This window comes from Rhipicephalus microplus, chromosome 6 (genome assembly GCF_043290135.1).
Source record: "Rhipicephalus microplus isolate Deutch F79 chromosome 6, USDA_Rmic, whole genome shotgun sequence".
In the NCBI taxonomy this organism is placed as follows: domain Eukaryota; kingdom Metazoa; phylum Arthropoda; class Arachnida; order Ixodida; family Ixodidae; genus Rhipicephalus; species Rhipicephalus microplus.
In genome coordinates, this window is record NC_134705.1 from 198,754,234 (window position 1) to 198,775,111 (window position 20,878).

Genomic DNA, 20,878 nt, shown 5'->3' on the forward strand with positions numbered 1-20,878 from the left:
ACGATGCAGGCTTGTTTGTGTTGTGTCCTGAGCAATGTTTAGTCGATTATAACTTAAGGTTAAAAGTAAGCCATGCTCACAGCTGTTGCCGTACCACCTAGAAAAAATTCGCATATATTCCCCATTCAGCTGCGTTCGCTCATTTCCACGACGTCAGGCACGTAAGGCAAACTTCAGGTACCCATGCCCATACATGCTCGTGTCTCTGGTACTCAGTTGAAAACTTCAACTTCTTGTCAAATTTAAGCAAAGTTTCTGACAGCACTCCTCGGGGAAACGTAACATTTTAAGTAGGGACAGTGAACCTTTAGTTACTGCAGTAAAATCTCAATACGATGCTCAACGGATTGTTAAAATTATTTGTTATCTTGAAAAGTTGTTGTAGTGAAAGTATTGAAAGTTTGCGCAAAGTTCGTGAAGCCAGACACGCGAGTCTCTTACCTGCGCGCTTACCTATGCATTTGCGACCACGTTATGCTCTAATAAGCACGAAAAAGCAAATGCAAAATTACGGAACCAGTGCACATTTATCTGAGGAAGAGCGCAATCTATCCTGATGTGAGCAGCTCGACTGCTGAAGGCTTCTATTCAGTATGCGCATGCTTCTCACGCACTGCGAGGCATCAGCATTTATATACTGATCCTTTATGTTGGGGCACGCGCTCTGTTTCAATGTCGTCTTCACTCTCAGCGCACTTATCACGATAAATGGTATCAACTTTATCAGTTGTCAGCTAAGCTCACGTGTATGCTTTGTCGTCGCACTGTGTGCAGTGTTTGAGTGTTAGTGGAGCATGCACGAAGAATCATCGAAGACTTCAGGTCACTAGCGCCACATTTTTCAATGTCGTAGCATTCATTCGTGCTGCTTCCAGAGCTTGTCTTGAACGTTCTACATCACAGCATATTCGCGGAGTGAATGATGATGAGTAGGGCGAAGCGGCCGTCCGTCTGTCCATCCATCTGTCTGTCTGTGTGTGAATATGCTGGGCTGGCTATGCCGTTGGATGGACGTGGGATCGCCCTAGGCCATAAGGAGCCTCGACCCTAAAAGGCTAGAAACTGGCGCGCAGGTCAAGCTGCCCTGCAAAAACAAAAGGCAACTGCGTGAAGCCTGACACAAAAACAAGTTCCAGGCGACGATGACGCCGATAGAGTTGTTGCACATTTGTATAGGGCCGCAGATAAAGAAATGCGCTGCCGTTCTGATGATGAGGATAGTGGCAGCTAAGAAGCTGTGCTATATTTTTTACAGCCATGAGTAACTTTTTAAAATACCTATTCATCATTTTGAAGTGCTGTGAAGATATGAGGGGGATAAAATTCGATATGTTATTCTGAAACATTCGGTATTCTCAAATTTGTAGTATTGAAGTATTTTTACATTAAACTAATGGACATTTGGAGTAGGATTTTTGAAAAAGTTGTTAATCTGAAAAAAATCGTTCATCTGTAGTTGTCTCTTATGAGGTTTGACTGCAATATGCTTAATATTTACACTAGCTGTGAAAAAGTATTTACAGTTGCTATGGGCACTACGCGGCACACTCTTGAATAGGGGAATAGCAGTTGAGGGGGTGTTGCTTGTATTTATTCTCTGGTTGTGGCTGACTATAGTGCAAGCCTTCTTCTTCTTATTTATAGTGAAATAAAGAAGAGGAAATGGACATGGGCCGGGCATGTAGCGCGTAGAGAGGATAACCGCTGGTCATTAAGTGTAACTAACTGGATTCCCAGAGAAGGGAAGCGGGTTAGGGGGAGACAGAAGGTTAGGTGGGCAGATGAGATTAAGAAGTTTGCGGGTATAAATTGGCAGCAGCAAGCACAGGACCAGATTAACTGGCGGAACATGGGAGAGGCCTTTGTCCTGCAGTGGACGTAGTCAGGCTGATGATGATGATGATGATGATGATGATGATGATAGTGCAAGCACCAACCATTGAATCACTACATTTACTAAATAGAACTGTGGTGCCAAACTCGTACAGCCACTATGGGAATGATGGGTAGTATGTGGCATCGCCTAGTCTTCATACTTGGCCGCTTCAAACGCACATTTGACTATTATTATTTTTGCGTTTTGACTCTTATTTCTATTAAAGGAGTGGTTTGTTGTGAACCTTGCCAGCTGATTTGAGTTGATGACCCTGAAAAATTCAAAATGATGAATTGGGACTGCAGCGACAAAGTGGCAGCAGGCCACGCAAAGCCTTATGTTGTTGAGAAAGAGCAGAGACGAGGCATGTGCTACCCACTATTCTCGGGCTGGCTGAAGTGTCATGCATTACACCTGCCATAGCCACTAGAGCCAGGTTTCCCTCTAGTGTGCTCAACACTGTAGAAGCTCTCTGTGTTTCAAACGAGGCAAGTTTGGCATAAGGGGGAGGTAGGCTCAAAGTAAGGAAACAGAATTGCACAAGGAAGGTCACTCGGGGCAACATTGTCTCCAGTGACATTCCCAGCAGAGTGACTTTCAATTATACTACCTTTCTTTTTGAGTCTGTAATATGCATTTCTTGTGCTACAGTTAGATTTCTCGAGTCCTGGCTTTATATACCAAGAGAAAGATGCTGCTTCACATCGCAGTCAATGCATCCTTGAGGTTCGCACTTGGCCACCTAGTGTAAAAAAAAAAATTGTATATTTGAGTGATCATGGTGGCTATGCTTTTCTGAACCCCTACTTTGCATCACTGTGAAGTTATTGGAGCACAGTGCCATATTGTGCCAGCTTCTACGTCTGTGATACGCATGCTTAAAAAAAAATAAATATGAAGTGAGCAGCTACTACCAGTATCTAATTGCAGAGGAATTGAAAGGAGGGGAGTTTTAATTGATACTGAGCAAGAACTTAGTTGCCAAATATTAGCCCCCCATATCCACTCCACAGGTAGGGATTTGCTCTGTAGGAATCGCCCATTTTTTTTAATCATGCTCTTTTTGTGTGATCATGCTGGAACCCTACATCTGTGCATAGGTGACGCTCTGCAAAAATTATGCTGCTGAAATTAATTAGCTGATTATTTATGTGTAACTTGTTTAATATCTAATAGCTCGTCGTTTTGTGTGAAAATTCTTATGTACTGCACTTCCTAAGCAACTTTTTCAAGCTTGTGTACCTGCTTACACAAAATCTGAACACACTTTGGACTTGTAGTTTCTAAACGAGCTCTCTTGTGTACTAACAAAGTATGGTTTATGTGGTGTTCATTGCACTTTGGTAGCATATTATGGTGTCTGGTGCAGGGTGAAAATGTCTAACAAAAGGCAACATTGCCTGCCTTTGGTTGTGCTTTGTAAAGTAACCTTGATTCAGTCTTGTGTAGACCGCCTATCGGATTTGAAAGGCACACGTAAATGCACTACATAAATGCTCTGGCAGAGAAAGGCTGCTTGAATGCCCGAATCGTGGCTTGTTTGTGATCAGCATGCCCAGTTGGATACAGACCACTCTACAGATTTTCCGAGATCTGACGAAATATTTTGTTTGAAACCTTGAAATGGTTTTTGCTCTCTACGTATCATACATTATGCATAAGCAAAAAGTAGTGTGAACAGTTGCAAACTTGTAAATATTGGTCATTAGACCTGCATGAAGCATAATGATGCTGTAATGCGATTCGAAATGCATTACACATAACCACATAATGATTAGGATGTAAGTTGGTGTGTGTACTTTGTCTTCCATGTGTTACTTTGTCTTCAGCAGCTACATTGTCTTCCGTGTGTTCTAAAGATGTGTGTACGGCTAGATTCGTTGCAGTGGTTTCTTTAAAAGGCTGTTTAACACATCGAAGGTGAAACATTCTTGCCAATCGTGATTTTTATTTCAGATTTAAAATTTCCATTCTATAGTCGCCTATTTCGGGGGAAGGGTTTCGTGATTTCTTTAGAGACTGTAAAAAGTGACAAAAAGGTTTCCGATTGCTGTAAAGGCATTATATGAAGAATGTTATTTATAAAAGGTGTACATTAGAATAAATGTCTCGCGAAAAAATGCGCACACCTGTGCCTGTCATAATCATGCCATGTGCATGTCAATGAAGTTGCCCCTAGTTCGAGTAGCAATCAGGCCAGTGATTCCGCTGGCATGCCGTGAATCTGATTTCAATTTGGCATCTGACTTGCCACTTGATCATCTTGTAGCAAAGATGCTGGCGTGCACATCCGCAGTGTAACCGCCCTTTTGTGGCTACATCGAAGAAAACTCCGTAATTGCACAACTATAAAATTAATGTGAGAAACCTCGGTAACTGCGCATCCCACTGCCACCAAAATGCAGTCAGGTTTTCGAGATTCTCGAAAAAAAAAGCTGCACAGGTGTAAAATCATCGTTCATATATTGTGGCATTATATGTGCCTATATGCCAGCTCCCACTTGCGAACAGATGAGATTGAACTCTTCCATGCATGAAACTAGCTAATACGAATTGGTCATTCTTTGTTAGATTAGAAACCAGAAATCGGTTTCTGTAAGCACAACATACCAAAACCGCTTCGAAACGAAACTTACTGTCGTGCACAATCAAAAGTGAGGGGTGCAAGAAATTGAAAAAATAATAGACAGTTATAGTTTACAGTTAGCATGATATCGGGGGTTAAGGGCTACCTTGCCGTAAACGTTCGTTGTGAACAGCGCCTTACAGTTTAGCGGGATAGCAATTATGTGGTTTACGTGCCTCAGCTGGGAAGGTGGCGCCACCTATAGCAGAGTTAATAAGTTAAATAGCAGTGAAAAGGGGGGAAAACAAGGATGTTTGCCTGCATCACCACGAGATTTTAAGTTAGTTTTTTTTAGTAATGCTAAAGGTAATTATGAACCATGAACCAAACACAAAAGCATTTTTGTTGCCGATTTGTTTACATCAATCTCCTAGTTAGGCCTAGAGATGTTCGAAACGGGAAGCTATCTCAAAAACTAACTTATGCATAATACTTAGTCATCAAAGCTAACTGTAGGCAAAGCAAAGCCATTTTAAGTAGTGTTTTGCTGCAAACAAAGTGAATCTTTCGACAACTTCGCCAAAATCACTTTGAAGCGGGTGCACAAAACCACCTCTATGTTTTACGTACCCTGCGCTAACCAAGCTAACACAGTAATTTTAAATCTGAAAAATAGCGCATGTGCAGTGAGCGGTACGTGTCGCGTACGTTACTGTGCATGTGCCTCAATCCCGCTATCCCGGTAAGCCCGATACACCGCTAAGCCCAGTAAACTATAACTGTCTAGTAATAATTTTAGGCACTTCGCTCGGTGACAGTACTTTCCAAGCAAAAAAAAAAGGTAGTTGGAAATATGACAAGTTTTTTAAACATACCAATGTCACTGTAGAGACCATCAACTATTTGGGACTTTTGTACAGCGCCACAGGTTTATGTCATAGTCCTTGGAAGGCTTGCCATCGCATGCGTTTGAGTGAGTGCTAAGCTTGCAGAATATGTAAAGGCTTGTTTCAAGTGAACTTTCGGTCTTTCTCTGGCAAAGAAATAAATGTTTTCTGGCCGATCTTTGAGCTCAACATTTTTTCTTATTCGTAAGCATTAGACAACATGGTGACCAAACAAGTCTTTGTCTGATCACTTGTCTTCTTGCTGCTGAACACTTTCTTTGCTTGCAGCTGTAGCGTCATCTTGGGTCTCATCTCTTTTGGGGATGCTTTCACGTTTGTGCGACATAACTTTTGCATAGGGCCGTGCCTGAGTGTAAAGTCGTTGAAATGTGGCACTGCCAGATCAGGTTTAAAAGTTTTATATCTCGCTACAGCTACCACGGTGTGTGTTTGTAGGTGCAGTCATTAGATAGCTGCAAGGAAAATGCTGTAGAATGTCATCAACCAGATCTTCTGGGAAATAAAAAGATGGGTTCCTGTTGAAAGGCGTTAAGCTTACAGAGAAATACGTTCAGTAGTATACAACAATTCTGGCGGGGCCATTGCATGTGCCCATTGAAGATGGCACTGATCTACAAGAGGTGGGCTGTCTTGTTTTTGCAAACTGCCTTCCTCAATCAGATGCATCATAAAATCCAGATGGCCAAAGCACGACTGCCGATTGCATTTGCAGCTAAAGAAACAGCTCAGCTCGTGACATCAGGCAAGCTCTTGCACATCCAAGGGCTCACATTCATCCACCATTGAAGAGAAAAATTGCTGCTCATTCCTTAAGGTTTAAAATTCAACATGCGCAAGTGGTGGGCATTTCCAGAAAGGGTCATCTTTCAGTGCATTCCTCAAAACGTACTGCTGTGCTGTAGTCCGAGCCATTCCGTCCATTTTAGTGATTGTAGAGCATTTATTTGTGTCATGTCACCGTTAAAAAAAATATGGTGGAAACCACTGGGCAGTTGGTACAGCATTGCGTTTTGCCTCCAATGTTACTCTTGCGAAAAATAAATAAAAAAGTTCGAGCTTTTCACGTGCTCTTTCCAACTCATCTTTCCTGGCCTGTTTCTTCAGTGTGTGTTCGTCCTACTCACCTTACTGCCACATGTGTTTTAATTTATCTTTGTTTTGAGTTCTTTTCACATCCCTGACTCAATTTTTGATGTCTTGACTCTTTTGGTCCTGTCCCTTCAGTGCTGCCAGCTACAATGCTACTCCACCACCTTTGCCACGAGAGCTTAGGACAAGGTATTATTCACCTCACGCCCGTTATCCTGTTTCTTTTTATTATTTTTATTATCGTTCCTGTGTCTCTTATTTTCTAATCATGCGCTGCCTTGGGAACCCTTTGGTCTGCTCTGTCCTTAGGCTCCTTTCTCACTGTGGCCTTTTGAGGGGCTGTTGCTTTTTTTTTTCTTCCTTTCAATGCAATCTGCACTGGTGGTGAATCGCAAGTCTGGCAGCAATGGAATACAGCAGCGACGTGAAACTGTTTGCAAAAATGCGCTGCTGGATTCACTTCCCAAGCAAATGTGCATGTGGCGCTTCCCACCCTCTCCCACCCGAGACGCATGCAGCAAGGAACAGTTTGCTTGCCGCATTGGGGCTTGCCTCACAGAGTTGTCAAACGCCCCGTCGTGTTGCCATCGCGACACGTGCATTGCTGGAGTGACTTTTCATGGAAGAATGAGGCAATAAGATGTTGCCTCATGACGGAACATGTAGTGACGGGACGAAGCTTTTGATGGCACTGTGAACCAGGCCATATTGCCATTTTTTTGCCTTGGTCTGGGTTGGCATGCCAGCCTCTAGTGATGCTACGAAATTGCAGGAGAAATTCTACCATCGTCACAAAGTGTACCTTAGTTGGATACAAACGCTTGATATCGAGGAGGTGAAAATGAAGTGAGAATAGTGTTGACAGTTTAATTTGACTGGGCGTTAATTTTGACCTTTCTATATAGACTGGAAAACTCATAGGCATTCAATAAACACTTATGTAATACATTGTAAAAACTTGTACAGTGATTCTCAGTATGAGTTTCAACGTGGCGGCTATGGCTGAAAGGGCCCACGCCTATGCTAAAACACCAGGAAAGGTGAAGCTGGTTTTTCGAATACAAGCTGTAGCAACAGTGTTTACTTCACCAATTGTTTCGTATCGGCACTGCTTACACCATGGAAAACATGCTGCAACTCGTAGTGAACGTGATTGCACATGTTTCTAGCGAGTGTTAAAGAAAGTGTTATTTTAAGGGCTCGTTTTTCTTTGTTAGACACAATATTAATGAGGACTAACAGACAGTAATATTAATGCCAGGGAAAGTGTAGGGTATGTTATTTGAAGTAATTGTAACATAAATGGGAAGGAAGAAAAGTGAAAAATAATAACTTGCCACCAGCAGGATCCAAACCTGCGACCTTCGAAGGTTGCAGGTTCAGATCCTAGATCGCAGGTTTGGATTCTGTCCACGTCAAGATATCTTTTCGTACACTTTTTTTTCTTCACATATACTTAACAGTTCCCTCTAATTACTTCCCCCATACTGTCCCGGGCATTACTGTCTGTTAGTTCTTGTTAATAGTGGGGATTAAAGTATTTGTATTGAGTAACATTTGGCTTTGAGAGTTCTTTTCGGGTTTCTTTTTCAATCCCGTTCGAAAAATATGGTCCAATGATCTCCAAACATTTAGTTATTACTTTGTTATGAAGTCAACAGTACAGTTGTTCGGCTTATAGCAACTTGCTCTGTTAGCATGGGCAATGCCGGTATGCTAGTGAAGTGGCAGGGAGATGTTAATGATATTGTGAAACGAGCTCCAAACCGTGCAGCTAGATGACCAACATTTAAGTAGCATTTCTCCTGCAAAACGTGTCTTACTGCATGACATTTATGTAGGGTGGCCTGGAGGGTGCTTAAGGTGTAAAGCATGGTACAACAGCATGGCCTGAATGTTTTGCATGGTTCACTACCCCATCAACCTGCCCCCTCCCCCCTCCTTACAGCTTGTGCTTCTGGACTTGAAAAATCTGCAAGAAACATTAACTCAACTTCATTGTATGGTAAGAAGAATCTCGGTGATACAAATTCGAAGGGAGCATGCAAAATATTCGTAACATCCCGAATTTGTATGAACCAAACACAAGTCAAATGGACTGTAAAGTCAAATGACAATTCATGTCAGAGTGAAAGCTGAATGTATGACAGCATCTAAAACGACATAAAAAGTTAAGCCAGTGGCAACGCGAAGAACTAATTGGCATTTTGTACCCATTCTAAAGGTAGTACTTACCAGCTGTGAACAGCCTCATCACTCCTATGATAAGTGTTAAATGAACATAATCCACGTGACAACTTGAGGTCGCCATAAACTTATAGTAATTGAAATTCAAGTGTGTTAATTTAACAGTCTGTATAATGCACATGAGTGAAAATTAACACGAAGTGCAGTTACGACAAGTCCACACCTTGTGCAGAACATTAAAGGAACACCATAGTCAAATAACAACTTTTGTCAAGAGTGAAATGTATGACAATGTTTAAAATGACAACATTATCGACAGCAGTGTCCTACTTACCGAGAAATTGGGGTAAATGAACGAGAACACGTGTGCTACTCGTAGGAACATTCGCTAAATGGTCCCGATGGCGTGAGAGGTACCACCTACAATTAATCACTGTTATTTGAACTAGCTGCACTAAATAAAGAACCTTACGTGCATCAAGAAATGTAATAAAGTGCTGCTTGTTTGTTTCTGTTTGATTCATGGAAAAAAAAGAACCGCCGGACATTACTTTGGGGAATGGCACGAGTGGTTTAAAAAATCAATTTTCGCCTGGTTCAACTGGACAGGTCGTGCCATCTAGCGGGGCCCAGTTGAACCAAGCCGGTCTGCCGTCTCGAAAGCCATGGCAGGAAATTGTTCAATGGCCGTTGTTGCTGCTGTGGCTTCCGCTATTTTCGTTCTGCTGCTACTAGTGTCAGTGGCCGCGCAGTAAAGCCGAGCAACGTTGTGTGCACAGCAACTCTGACCTGGCACGTCCCACTTGAGGCGCGTAATTTGAAGCACACTAACCCAATGCGGACTACTAAAATTGGATTTTATTTCAAAATAAGCCCATCCTTGGCACAGAAGTAAGACTGCAAAGTTTCTGGGGACCGCTATTTCAACAATCAATGTCGACTTCGTAGCTGCCCTTAGTGTCCATTCAATGCTGACCACGAAGCTGAAAAAGAACTTTATTGGAGTCAACTACTTCTTGCTAAAAAAAGTTCATGATGTTCTTTTGAACTTTTCTGCTTTCAACGCCTATCGATAAAGTGCCGTGGTTTTCTCACCCATGCTGCTGGTTCACACTTTGCATCAAAGGGAGTGAAAGCAGCAAAGCTGATTGAAAACTCGCTTGCTTCGTTGCTTAAACGCCCGGAAAATTGCACCGAGAAGTCCGCACGAAAAAAAAAAAAAAAAATCCTGGAGAATTCAAGCGAAAATGCCGAAGCGGCTGCAAAACCACGTCCGCGCCTGTCGAAAATGTTCACATTCGTTCCGCCCCTCGTATACATGCTACCGCCACCTTCGTCGCTTGAAAATTGATTCCCGAGCATTAAGATCTGTACTGAGTTTTAGTTAGGCATGCAAAACGGTGAAAAGAAAGATTACACCTTTACAAACGTCGTAAAAGAGTGGAGGCAGCGGCTGTGAAAGATTCCATTGGAAGTGCAAAAGTAAGACGTAGGGCATGCAGACTCGCGCCTGCCGACTTGCTGCTGCTGCATCTTCTTGTCTCACCGTGGTAGTCTAGTGGCTAAGGTATTCAGCTGCTAACCCGCAGGTCGCAAGATCGAATCCTGGTTGCGGCGGCTGCATTTCCGATGGAGGCGGAAATGCTGTAGGCCCGTGTGCTCAGATTTGGGTGCATGTTAAAGAACCCCAGGTGGTCGAAATTTCCGGAGCTCTCCACTGCGGCGTACCTCATAATCATATGGTGGTTTTGGAACAATAAACCCCACATATCAATCGCCAATCTGCATCTTCTTCACTTTTCGGTGTTCACAGCGATCATAATTCAAACCAGTCTATCGGTAAATGCGTCTTTTTTCAGGCTGTGAGCTTTGTTAAGCTGTGAGAGTTGATCACGATTGCACCGCTGAAGCCTTTGCCGCCATGTTGAATGTATGGCTGGTTGTTTACGTCACTTGGTTTGAGAGCTAGTGTAGCCGATGTATCGAAAACTGTAGCTGAAAGGCGATCCGCTATTGCGTTGCGGCAAAATTGGTCTCGGACCTTTTTTCAATTCCAACAGCGACGCGAGGTAAACTTTGGTGAGTTTTGCCGCATTCGTTCCCTTCGAGACCAAGTGTAAATGGGCCTTCCTCCCACAGACAAGCCATGTTATGTGGCTAGCGTGCAGCAGTCGATCACCCGTTCATATCATGTACGGTTGCTGGGGAAACCGTTTGGGTAACATTGAATCGCAGCATATTTTATACAATGTAGTCCATCTGAAGCAACCACAAAATTAGTTTCATCGCAGAATTCACATCAACCGTAATCATATTATCGAGATTTTACTGTATTACAATATTTATCTTCACTGGTTAAAAAAAAAGGAAAACACTTGTACTGACCTGTCTATACGATCAAAACATATACACGGAAAAAATTGCGATGTCGATCAGTAGTAGCCTTATTCAGTTGGTAGTTGGTCGTGCTCTTGTTTCACGGGTAGAAAGAACCGATTGGTTATCTTTACTTTGTAAACTAGATGAAATGCCAGCTAGCATGGCCATTGCAATTCGTAATGCTCAAAAATAGATTTCAGGAAAAGAAGTGGCTGACCACGTTACTGGGAATTATAGAAACATCATTAAAGGCTTTGAAATTTTTGCCGACTGGGCAAGGTATTTTTGCCAACCCTCATGCGAATTCATGCAAGTTTAGAATTGTAGTTGGAAACGCTGCGACTAAATCAAAGACAAGAAACAACTGCCACAGAACACTCATTACTACAGTGCTTGTTGTGGCATTATTGATTCTTCATGTAGTACTTAATGCACTGTTGCAACCTCACTCCTAAATGGGAATCATCTAGCTGTCGAGTTGTTGCTCAGCTGTAAATGGCACCCCTTACTGAGCACATCAGTGGAGTTATGTTCGTGCTCCTCTTCATGCATATAAGTGGTCATTAAGAGGACATCTGTGTGGTATTCTAAATTGGTCTTTGTTCATGCAGATTCATGCAGTCTACATGTTGTTTATGACACAGAAAATGTCAACTATTTTTTGCATCTGGATTATGATGGCTACAGGTTTAATATTTAGCCTACAACATGCTTCTTTCAGTGAAGCATGTTGTAGGCTAAATATCACCTTCACCTGTACACAAGAGAACCTTCATCACCAGCTGATTGCAGCCAGCCATCCACATACTCTTACTCTTGCAGTGCCAGCTATAGAGGGTAAAAGAAGCAAGCAGCTTATTATTTGTAGCCTCAAGCATGATTTCATGCATTAGTGCACGAGCACAGAAGCTGGTGAACCAGGGTAATGACTGGAACCGTGGCATCATTGTCATATTATACATGTTCATAATACACCTCACAATGGTTACTGTGGTATATATTTAAGACATATGCAATATACGTGCTTTGCAGTGACTTAATCTAATTATGTACCACTGTTAAAATTTTCTTCGTGCACTTTTCAATACCTTCATATCTACTATGCCTGTATTCTAACCGTTTTCCCGCCAACTTGTATCTGATGGGTAGAGCATCGGGCAGCTGTGCTGAGGGAACCGGATTTGAAACCAACCGTCGGAGTCACTTGGTATGCGCTACTGGGTATGTGTCGCTCTTCAATGGCAACAAAATAGTTCTTTAAAACCTACATGGCGCTGGGCAGAATTTTAACTCTCATATATGCAGTAGAATCTTGTTAAATGGAACCTGAAGTGCCCGGGAAAATGTGCTGTGATTAATTTGAGAGTTACATTTAAAGATGAATGTGTTCAGATGTGCAGCTCTGTCAGTTATACTCCATTTTTTACGTCTTAGCTGGTTTGTGGTATGGGCCTTGGGTGACAGCTAGAATGGGTTTGACCTTGCTAGATTCTTTTTCAAGGAGACATTGCTGGTGTACAAAAAAAAAAAAAAAGCCAGACCTCTCACTGGCTCAGTTGGCAGTGCAATAGCATACAATAGCTGTTTTCCAAGAATAGGTCATCTCTCATTGTTTAGGTGGTATTCTGTATAGAATACCGAGGCTGTAGGAATATGTTTAAAATTGTCCCTCTTAGAGTGAATGTCCTTTATAGTTCACTTCTGTGGTTTTGCTTACAGAGAATTGCAAATGTTTCGGTTCCACGTGATGAGTTTTGTTCGTTACTCGAGTATAATGCCAACCAATTACAAGCCTGTTCGATTCAAGCGATGGTTCCAATTTAACGAGTTCTATTCATTGAGGTTCTACTGTATTTATGCAGTCTTGTCTGAATATTTTCACACATGCACCGTGCATAGACTTATGGCACAGCATCTCCAGATTGGTGGAAGAGAGAAGTCGTAGTGTGCTTGCACCTCACACACGACTCCTTTCAACAACTGCTTTGTAGCTAAAAGCACTAACATTGGTATTCAGCTGGCAGTTAGGCTTCACTGGAACATTTCAGAGCTTTTAAGACTGGTGCCATCGACCGCTAGAAATTAGTCCCTCACCACCGACGTTTTCGGCACTCGATGCCCACATGTCTCTTTTTCACCGTTGCATACCACATCATCGTGCAGTTCAATGGGCGCAGCATGGTTCATTGATGCATTGCTTGGCAACGGACTGTTGGCCCCAGCACAGCAATATAGCAGGAATGAAGCAGAGGTCTTAGACGTGCTGTGCATGTCAGGGGTGAACACTATATAAATAAATGGTATAGTATGAAAAATGCTTATAGCGCAGCCTAATCATTCGTTTCCACAATACAAGTGACTTCTGTACTGCGAACGAAGAGTAGTGGCCAAGTGATTTTTCATCATCCTGAAGTTGTGCACCCAGGTCTTGAAGCTGTAGGAGTCTCAAGGGCAACAAATGGTAGATATGGTAATTTGGTGTGCACATAATGGAGAGCTTTCACGTATCAACTCAAATCGAAATGTGTTTTATTGAGATGGTAATTACATGGAATGTATAGATAATATTTTGACCAATACCCAGCATGGCTAGTCCAACATAAAAAGTACCAACAGCCAACATAAAAAGTCTGTACAGGTTAGCAATTCACATAATTGGTCACAAAATGATAGCTTTCATACATAAGCAAGTTTTAAAAGTGTACACGTTTCTACAAAGGAAAAGGCATAATATTTCTTAGTAAAAGAAAATATGCTGCACTTTACTCTGTTTCGAGAAAGCGGCTTGCTCCTCTGCGAGCGTCATTACCCGAAAACATCGGTCACTTGTGTATTATATTGTTTTCACTGTTACTTTCGTTGGTTTGCCATTTCTGATGGCTGGTCACGTTTGGCATACGAGTGTCGTTATGCTGCTGTTCTTTTTTTTTTTTTTCGACCCCTCGCAGGACGATGAACGAGGAGCAAGTGAAGCCCCGGTCACTGCGTTTCACCTGGAGCATGAAGACGACGTCGTCGCGGGACCCCGCCGAGATCATGCAGGAGATCCGCAAGGTTCTCGACAAGAACAACTGCGACTACGAACAGCGCGAGAAGTTTTTGCTCCTGTGCGTGCACGGCGACCCCAACACGGACTCTCTGGTCCAGTGGGAGATCGAGGTGTGCAAGTTGCCGCGGCTTTCGCTCAATGGGGTGCGCTTCAAGCGCATATCGGGCACCTCCATCGGCTTCAAGAACATCGCCTCCAAGGTGGCCAACGAGCTCAAGCTTTAAGGGACTCTTGTCTGCCGGTGGTTGGTAGAAGAAAAAAAAACACCGCTGCTGCCGCCTATGCCGCTGTGGGCACGAGGCCGTGCGGGCCACTGTGGCGGTGGCGCTCAACTTGCCTCTACGCCCCAAAACCCCTATGGCGCTTGCAACCTGCAGCAAGACATCCCGCTGCAACGATGACATCTAGGTGTACTTTGTGTGTGGGGGCTTGACCTGGCTCTGTTCCTGCTTGACATTTTCTTTTTCTTTTTTTACCCCATTTGTGTTGCACTCGCAAGAAAGGGATTATGTGTAGCTTGTACCATTTTCTTTTTTCTTTTCTACTTGTTCATCGGTGAGGAGTGGGGCGGGGTTTTCGATGTGTCGCAAGCACGGAGCAGTAACATGCCTTGAGGGTACGGCATCATCTTCCGCTTCTAAGCTGCAGTTGCTCTTCTCGTCTTGCTTAGACGGGCATGAATTGAAGCAGCTTTGGAGACCCTTTTGCCACGGAGCTAGGGATGCTGCTGACTGCGCGACTCCAATGCAACAGCATACGTCACAAAGGGCACGCCTACTGCCCTCTCCTTGTCGAGTGTCGCACTGGCCGAATGTACTGAACTGTGCCCACCCTCCTCCCAAACTGACGACTCCCCGTGTGAAAGGACTCGAGGCTGGGTGATGTGTGTGTGTAGCTGTGTGCATGTCGTCACTGAGGTTTGCATGTATGTGTATATGCTTTTTTTTTTTAACCTTAGGCCCACCCAATTTTGATTTCAATTTTTTCTCTGGGATGTACGTGTACATAAGAAAGGAACGAGGTTGACGTGAGCATGACTGAGTGTTGTCTGTGACTTCGTAGTGGCAATTTCAGGCTCTCATCCGCGCACTCCAAGACATTGCTGCTGGGAGCCTCGTAGTTTGCACACTGCATGAACGTGAAATGCCAGCCGTTTGAATACTAGCGTTCAAGCCGCATTGGTAACAGGAACACGGCAGGTGCTTGCCCACGGTCCTCCGCATGCTCACCGCATCAGTGGTATTGACACCCTGAGGCTGGGGCGACAGGCGAGACGCTGGCCATTTCAAATTTCCGGTGTTGGCATCTTTTTTTGGCCACACAAGACATGTCTAGAACCATCATGGCAGCGCTGCATAGAATGTTGACAGGCTCGTCAGAGATGCCTGTCTCGCTCAACACGAGGGCATACTAGCCCAAGGAGCAACTTAAGATGGAAGGCCGTGAATTGCAACCCTCGGAAAACTAAGGTGAACAGATGGATGTACTTTGTTGTCGTCCTCAGGGGAAGGAGGGAAGCCACACTGCACAGGTGGGAAGTAAATGTCGTGTACACCCACAGTTCTAAGAGGTTACTTATTTCACTAAGGGCGAAGGGCCCATTATGACGTCGCGACCGAAAACATCGGGCGCGCTCGCTTCGTTGCCTGGTGCTGGCCTTTACCTTCTTTTCGAGTACGCCAAGCAGGAAACGTGCATGTCGCAAGACGTCTGTATTTTTGCATTGGGCCCAGCGAAAGCGCGTGCTTGGCTCAATTTCGCATTTTGTGTTGCCCACCTCACCGTACTGTGTGCAGAGAACTGCACTGTCATGTCATAAAGTCTTCATCGTGGTCAACCTCGTCATGCCAGCATTGGCTCAGTGCACAGTCCTGTATTTTCGGGACAAGAAGCGGTAATTTGTAATAGGTGGGAACAAGTTACTGCGGCATATAGTATATAATTAGGAAAAGAAGCTGCCACGAAGTTCATTACAAGGGCACTCTGTGGCAGGCAGTATTGAGTTGTTCACTTCCCAAATCGTAATGATTTGGGAAATTTTTGCCTAGGTCACGTGAAGCATCGTGGGATGCGGGATAGGGGTTATACTTTTCGCTGCTAGGACGAACTTTACCCTAGGCACTGAGGAACGCCGCCCATAGCTTCTACCTCGGCCGGGAACGCTTTTTTCTGGCCAGAGGAAGCTGTCACTTTTGTTAGACGTTTACTTAGCTCAATGAGTCCCATTCGTTTCTCCCACACTTCTTTTTGTTCATCCTTGTGTATCAAATTGTGCCGATTTAACGTGTTGATCGCCGTTAGCCGTCTTGTACATAATGAGCAGCACTCTTTTTTTTTTCTCTCAGACGGCTCCTCCCTGTTGTAAATAAATAGCGGGCAACGAGGATTACTCTTTGAGGGAAAAGGGGGAGAACGAAACTGCATTTTTCGCTAGAGTGCAGTTACGTCAGTGGTGTGTTTAGTCGTCACAATTTGTTTTCTCCCCCTCTTCCCACACCAACACACCATTGTTTTAACAAGACATGGCGCTTTGTTACTTTTTTTTTTCTTAGGCTGCTGCATGAACTGGACGTTTGACTGTTTCATGTGAGAGACACCTTCGAAGCTCTGTGGCAGCAGACAAGATGACGCGGGTTGTACATAGCTGCGGCCCCGTACGTGTTTCTTGGTGTGGCTGCCTTGGAAGTGTTGACCAGTGCTAGTAGCTTTCCCTGCCCTTTTTTTGTTTTTTTTTATTTTCGAGGAAATTGGTTATAACTAGTTCAGTGTAAATATCTGGAGCTTTCATAATTACACGAGTAAGTGCTAGGGAAGTTTCTAGTGTATAATTTATCTAAAAACAAATAAAGGGTCCTTCAAGTACCTGTCCTTTGTGTCTCTTGTCCTTGTGTGTTCACCGACAGTTTTGCATGCATAGGAGTATGTGTGTTGTGGACTTTCTAATAGCAGTAAATGGTTCTTTTAAATGGGTAGGTATCTAGGAATCTCTGGCTTCATGAAGGTAAATTTATGAAAAGGGATGGTTTCTATATTGGGATAGAATATTTTTCTAAACTTACTAAGTAAAGCGGCCATGTTCGAACCACACATGCCATACAGTAATAGGTAAGTAAATGCTTGCACTCTAATCGCATACCTACGAATGAATATCTGGTTGAATCTTGCCAGGTTATTGGAGTGTGCAAAGGTTATTGCAGCTGAACTAAGAATGTTTTTATGTACTGATACATCATTTTGCGTGTATCACATTCTTTAAACTTTCCCTTGACACAAAGAGGTTAAGCTCGTCTGCGATTTTCTGGGAAAGTGGCCAAAAAGCACTTGCCATCGTCGACAGTACTGGAGTATGTCTCGGTGCCTTGCGAGACACAAAACCCTTACCCCCCACGTAGGTAGCGCCGCCATAGATGATGGGTGTTTCGCGCTCATCCGGCAGGCAAGGGAAATCCAGGAGGCTATGGTCAAACTCGTGGGTGTTCTAAGGCTCGTTCAATTCACCTGCACCACGTGGACCAGTTCACGAGGTGCTGCACTTTGCGATTCGTTTTTTCAGTGCAGCATTGACGACCCCTGAATCTTGTCATTCGTTTAAAGAGGTGCAGCACTGGTTCACAATTTTCCTGCACCTCCTACGCTCACAGTGCTGGCTTGGTGCAGCTGGGCAGACGACGCAGCACTTAGGCGTAGGCGCCGTACCCGCCTGTACTAACGCAGCGTGTTTTGCCAAGATGTTTGCGCCGCATAAACCGTCCGCATGTGCGGTTCGCCATCGTTCAGTGTTAGCTGAATAGTGTAAACCAAGCGAACAGAAATAAGGCCTGCACCTTGTTGGCACATTGTCATTCGTTTGGGGTGTCGCGCTCTGCCTGCACCACTGAACTCGTGCTGCACAATTTCGATTCACTTGCACCAAGTAGAACCGGTTCACGGCTGTACACACGAAGTTCAGAACAGACCTTCAGCTAAATCTACCCTTCAAATTTGTTTTTAAACAGTTTGTCATAACTTGATAACGTTGACATCGGACGGTTTGGCTACAGTTTGGAGGTAGCAGTACATCAAAATGTTTCATTTTTCTTTGAACAATTTATAGGTCCGTTCGATTCACCTGCACCGGTCGGAACCGGTTCATGGCTGTGCACGCGAAGTTCAGAAATTGTGCAGCGTGAGTTCAGTGGTGCAGGCACAGCACGTCACCCGAAACAAATGACGATGTGCCGACAAGGTGTTGGCCTTATTTCTTTTCGGTTAATTTACACCATTCAGCAAACACCGACCTATGGCGAAACGCACATGCGGACAGTTTATGAGGCGCAAACATCTTGGCAAAACACATCGCATTTGTAGAGGTGGGTACGGAGCCTAAGCCACCTACGTCTAAGTGCTGCGTCGTCTGCTCAGCTGCACGCGCGCCTGCACCAAGCCGGCACCGTCAGCGAAGGAAGTGCAGGAAAATTGTGAACCGGTGCTGCACCTCTTCTGCACCTTTCGAAACGAATGGCAGGGTTCAGCGGTCGTCAATGCTGCACCGCTGAAACGAATGGTAAGGTGCAGCACCTCGTGAACTGGTTCACGTGGTGCAGGCGAATCGAACGGACCTTATGACAAACTTTGTAAACTAAACTTTGGCAAATTTATATACGTTTGTCTTGACAGGTCGCACCTGCTTAAAGAATCTCTAATAAACGCAGTATATTACTATTTGACCAATTTGCGACAGCAGCGCTTGACGCTATCATTTCTCTATTGCAACATACCCAAGTTTTTACATAGCCTCTGAAATTGCTAACTAAATTACCATCTCAAAGGCCACATTCTTGTAACTTATAATATGCCTATTTTTTATACAAAAGTTGAAATTTTTATAAAATATAATATTGTTTTTTAAAAATATTTTATTATGAATAAATGCTTTTAAAAATTATTTGCATTTTTTGTTTTATTGTTTGGCCTGTAGAGAGCAATGCATAACTTGCTACTTCAAGAATAATAGTTGTTACACTCCACGTTGTTTATAAGCGCAAACGCGTCACGTGAGCAATTCATTTGAATCATCGTATTTAAATGGCGAATGTGCCGGGTGCGGCCCTGTGTGTTTCTTCCTTACGGTGGCCGAAAGTAGGTGAATATTAGCATTTAAATGTGCGCTTATATGTCTGAACGTATGACGCACTCTGTTGCGTTCTCACTCTGCCATTTTTATTCATTTTCTTTATTGTTACTGTTAGTAAATCGCTCCACCTATTCCTCGTTCGCGTGCTTACTCAGTTAAGCCTAGGCGTGGTGAGCCATATACGATAATCTGCGTTAGAGTAGACAGGCTCTCCGGCCGCTTTTAGTATTTTGTTGTCAATGTGCTGGGTAAATAACGATGCTGAAAAATTATTTCTGATGCTTCGGAACCACGTGCAGACTTGCAAGAAACGCCTCACTTGTTCCGCAGCTGTGTCAAGATTCGCGATCACGCGCTCCTTTGCACCGTCCCTTACACTTGAGTAAAAGTGCCTTTCTTTTTGCAGGTGATGCTCCAAAAATCACTGTACGCTAATGCGAGTCGCTCAGCTTGACCGAGAAGGATACCTCGCTTCTGTCTTGCAGGTTCGTATTAGTTTAAAAAGCCGGTGTCGCGCAGGCACTTCCGATCGTGGTCGGGGCCGGTACGGATCGAATTTCTTAATCACGATTGGCTGGCGCAAGGTAGCTGTTTGCATTCGTATGACGAGATTCTTGTGCCCTATCGCGATCGAAAGTGTTACAATAGCGTGACATCGGAACGTTTAAAAAAAAAACTGCATGATGACTACAATAACCCTCGATGATTCAGTGGGAGTAAATTAACTGATTTAATGAGGCTGATTGTCGTGCGTGGGCGTTTCGGCGAGCGTTGTAACGGACGGGATTCTGAAAGCATGTTCCTCCCTTTATTTTCTAGGTGGAGCAGCCGCACGGGTTCCCCTTCTGTAGCCACAGCTTTAGAAGCAACAGGTATGATACATTCTATGAGTAGTTTTTAAAGTAGTTCTAAAGTAGTTTTTATGATGACTACCTACTGCTTGAAATTCTGTGGAAGCAAAATAACTGATTTAATGAGTCTGAGAAAGCCTAGCTGCGTGCGTCGGAAGTCGTTGCAATGCGTGTTTGTCACATGATGTTTTACATTTTCTTCGCAGGTTCTTCAAGCGTCGCACTTTGTTAGAAGTGGTGTCGTAGCGCTATTTCATCAAGAACTGCATAAGAGGCGGATGCATTTTTGATGCGACTTTTTGAACATGACCTGCCTATAACTTTTCCTGTGTGAAACGATGGTAAGTACTGTGGCGCCTTTGGTAGTAATTGAAGGAAAACGAATGTTTGTTACTGTTTTAATAAAGCATTTCTTCAAATTGTTAGCCGTCTCCGAAATCATTGCGCACTACAGCTGTTGTCAAGCACGGGTTGCGATGACCTTGTCTTCGACGTTGGCCCAGTACGACGGAGTTATGAAGCCCATAATTGACGAGTAATGCTACAAGTCAAGCCAGCTTGGTCTTACGCAATTGATTTCGCTGATAAACGGTATTATTCGGCGCTGATCAATGTACACTGATCCATTGCGCCATCTGTGCCACTGGTACACCTCGGGTTGGCGCTAAAACATTATTTTATGGGGTATGGGAGGGGGGGGGGGGCATGAAGGTTTCATTCCGTTAATTCAGGGCTGCTTTTCGGTTGCCTTGGGTGAGGTGTGTGGGCAGCCGCCTCAGCGTCCCCGTCGAGATGTCTGCATACATTCTGGTGTTGCGAAATGAATGCAGAGAGCACACGTGTCTCGTGGTGCGTCCAGT

At 43.9% G+C, this 20,878-nt stretch overlaps 1 protein-coding gene, 1 long non-coding RNA gene and 1 other non-coding gene across 20 annotated transcripts in view; all 3 read left to right on the forward strand.

Annotated features, from left to right (window-relative positions):
- Positions 1-14,669, forward strand: part of LOC119166874 (MAP/microtubule affinity-regulating kinase 3-like) — a 163,841-nt gene extending 149,172 nt beyond the window's left edge. For 11 of the 18 annotated variants that reach the window (XM_075867492.1, XM_037418259.2, XM_075867497.1 and 8 more), the window contains 3 exons: positions 6,575-6,628; positions 12,155-12,226; positions 13,954-14,669. In XM_075867492.1, coding sequence (XP_075723607.1) covers positions 6,575-6,628; positions 12,155-12,226; positions 13,954-14,278 — 451 coding nt within the window. In that variant the 3' untranslated portion in view covers positions 14,279-14,669. The remainder of the gene's footprint in view (positions 1-6,574; positions 6,629-12,154; positions 12,227-13,953) is intronic. The other 7 variants (XM_075867501.1, XM_075867507.1, XM_075867509.1 and 4 more) reach the window with 3 other exon arrangements.
- A 4,438-nt stretch (positions 14,670-19,107) lies between these two features.
- Positions 19,108-20,443, forward strand: LOC142765797 (uncharacterized). The gene is made up of 4 exons (XR_012884403.1): positions 19,108-19,172; positions 19,574-19,652; positions 19,987-20,039; positions 20,225-20,443. It is a non-coding gene; the product is annotated as an uncharacterized LOC142765797 (long non-coding RNA).
- On the forward strand, positions 20,085-20,153 carry LOC119168797 (small nucleolar RNA SNORD57). The gene has a single exon (XR_005109487.2). It is a non-coding gene; the product is annotated as a small nucleolar RNA SNORD57 (small nucleolar RNA).
- Positions 20,444-20,878: the final 435 nt, after the last annotated feature.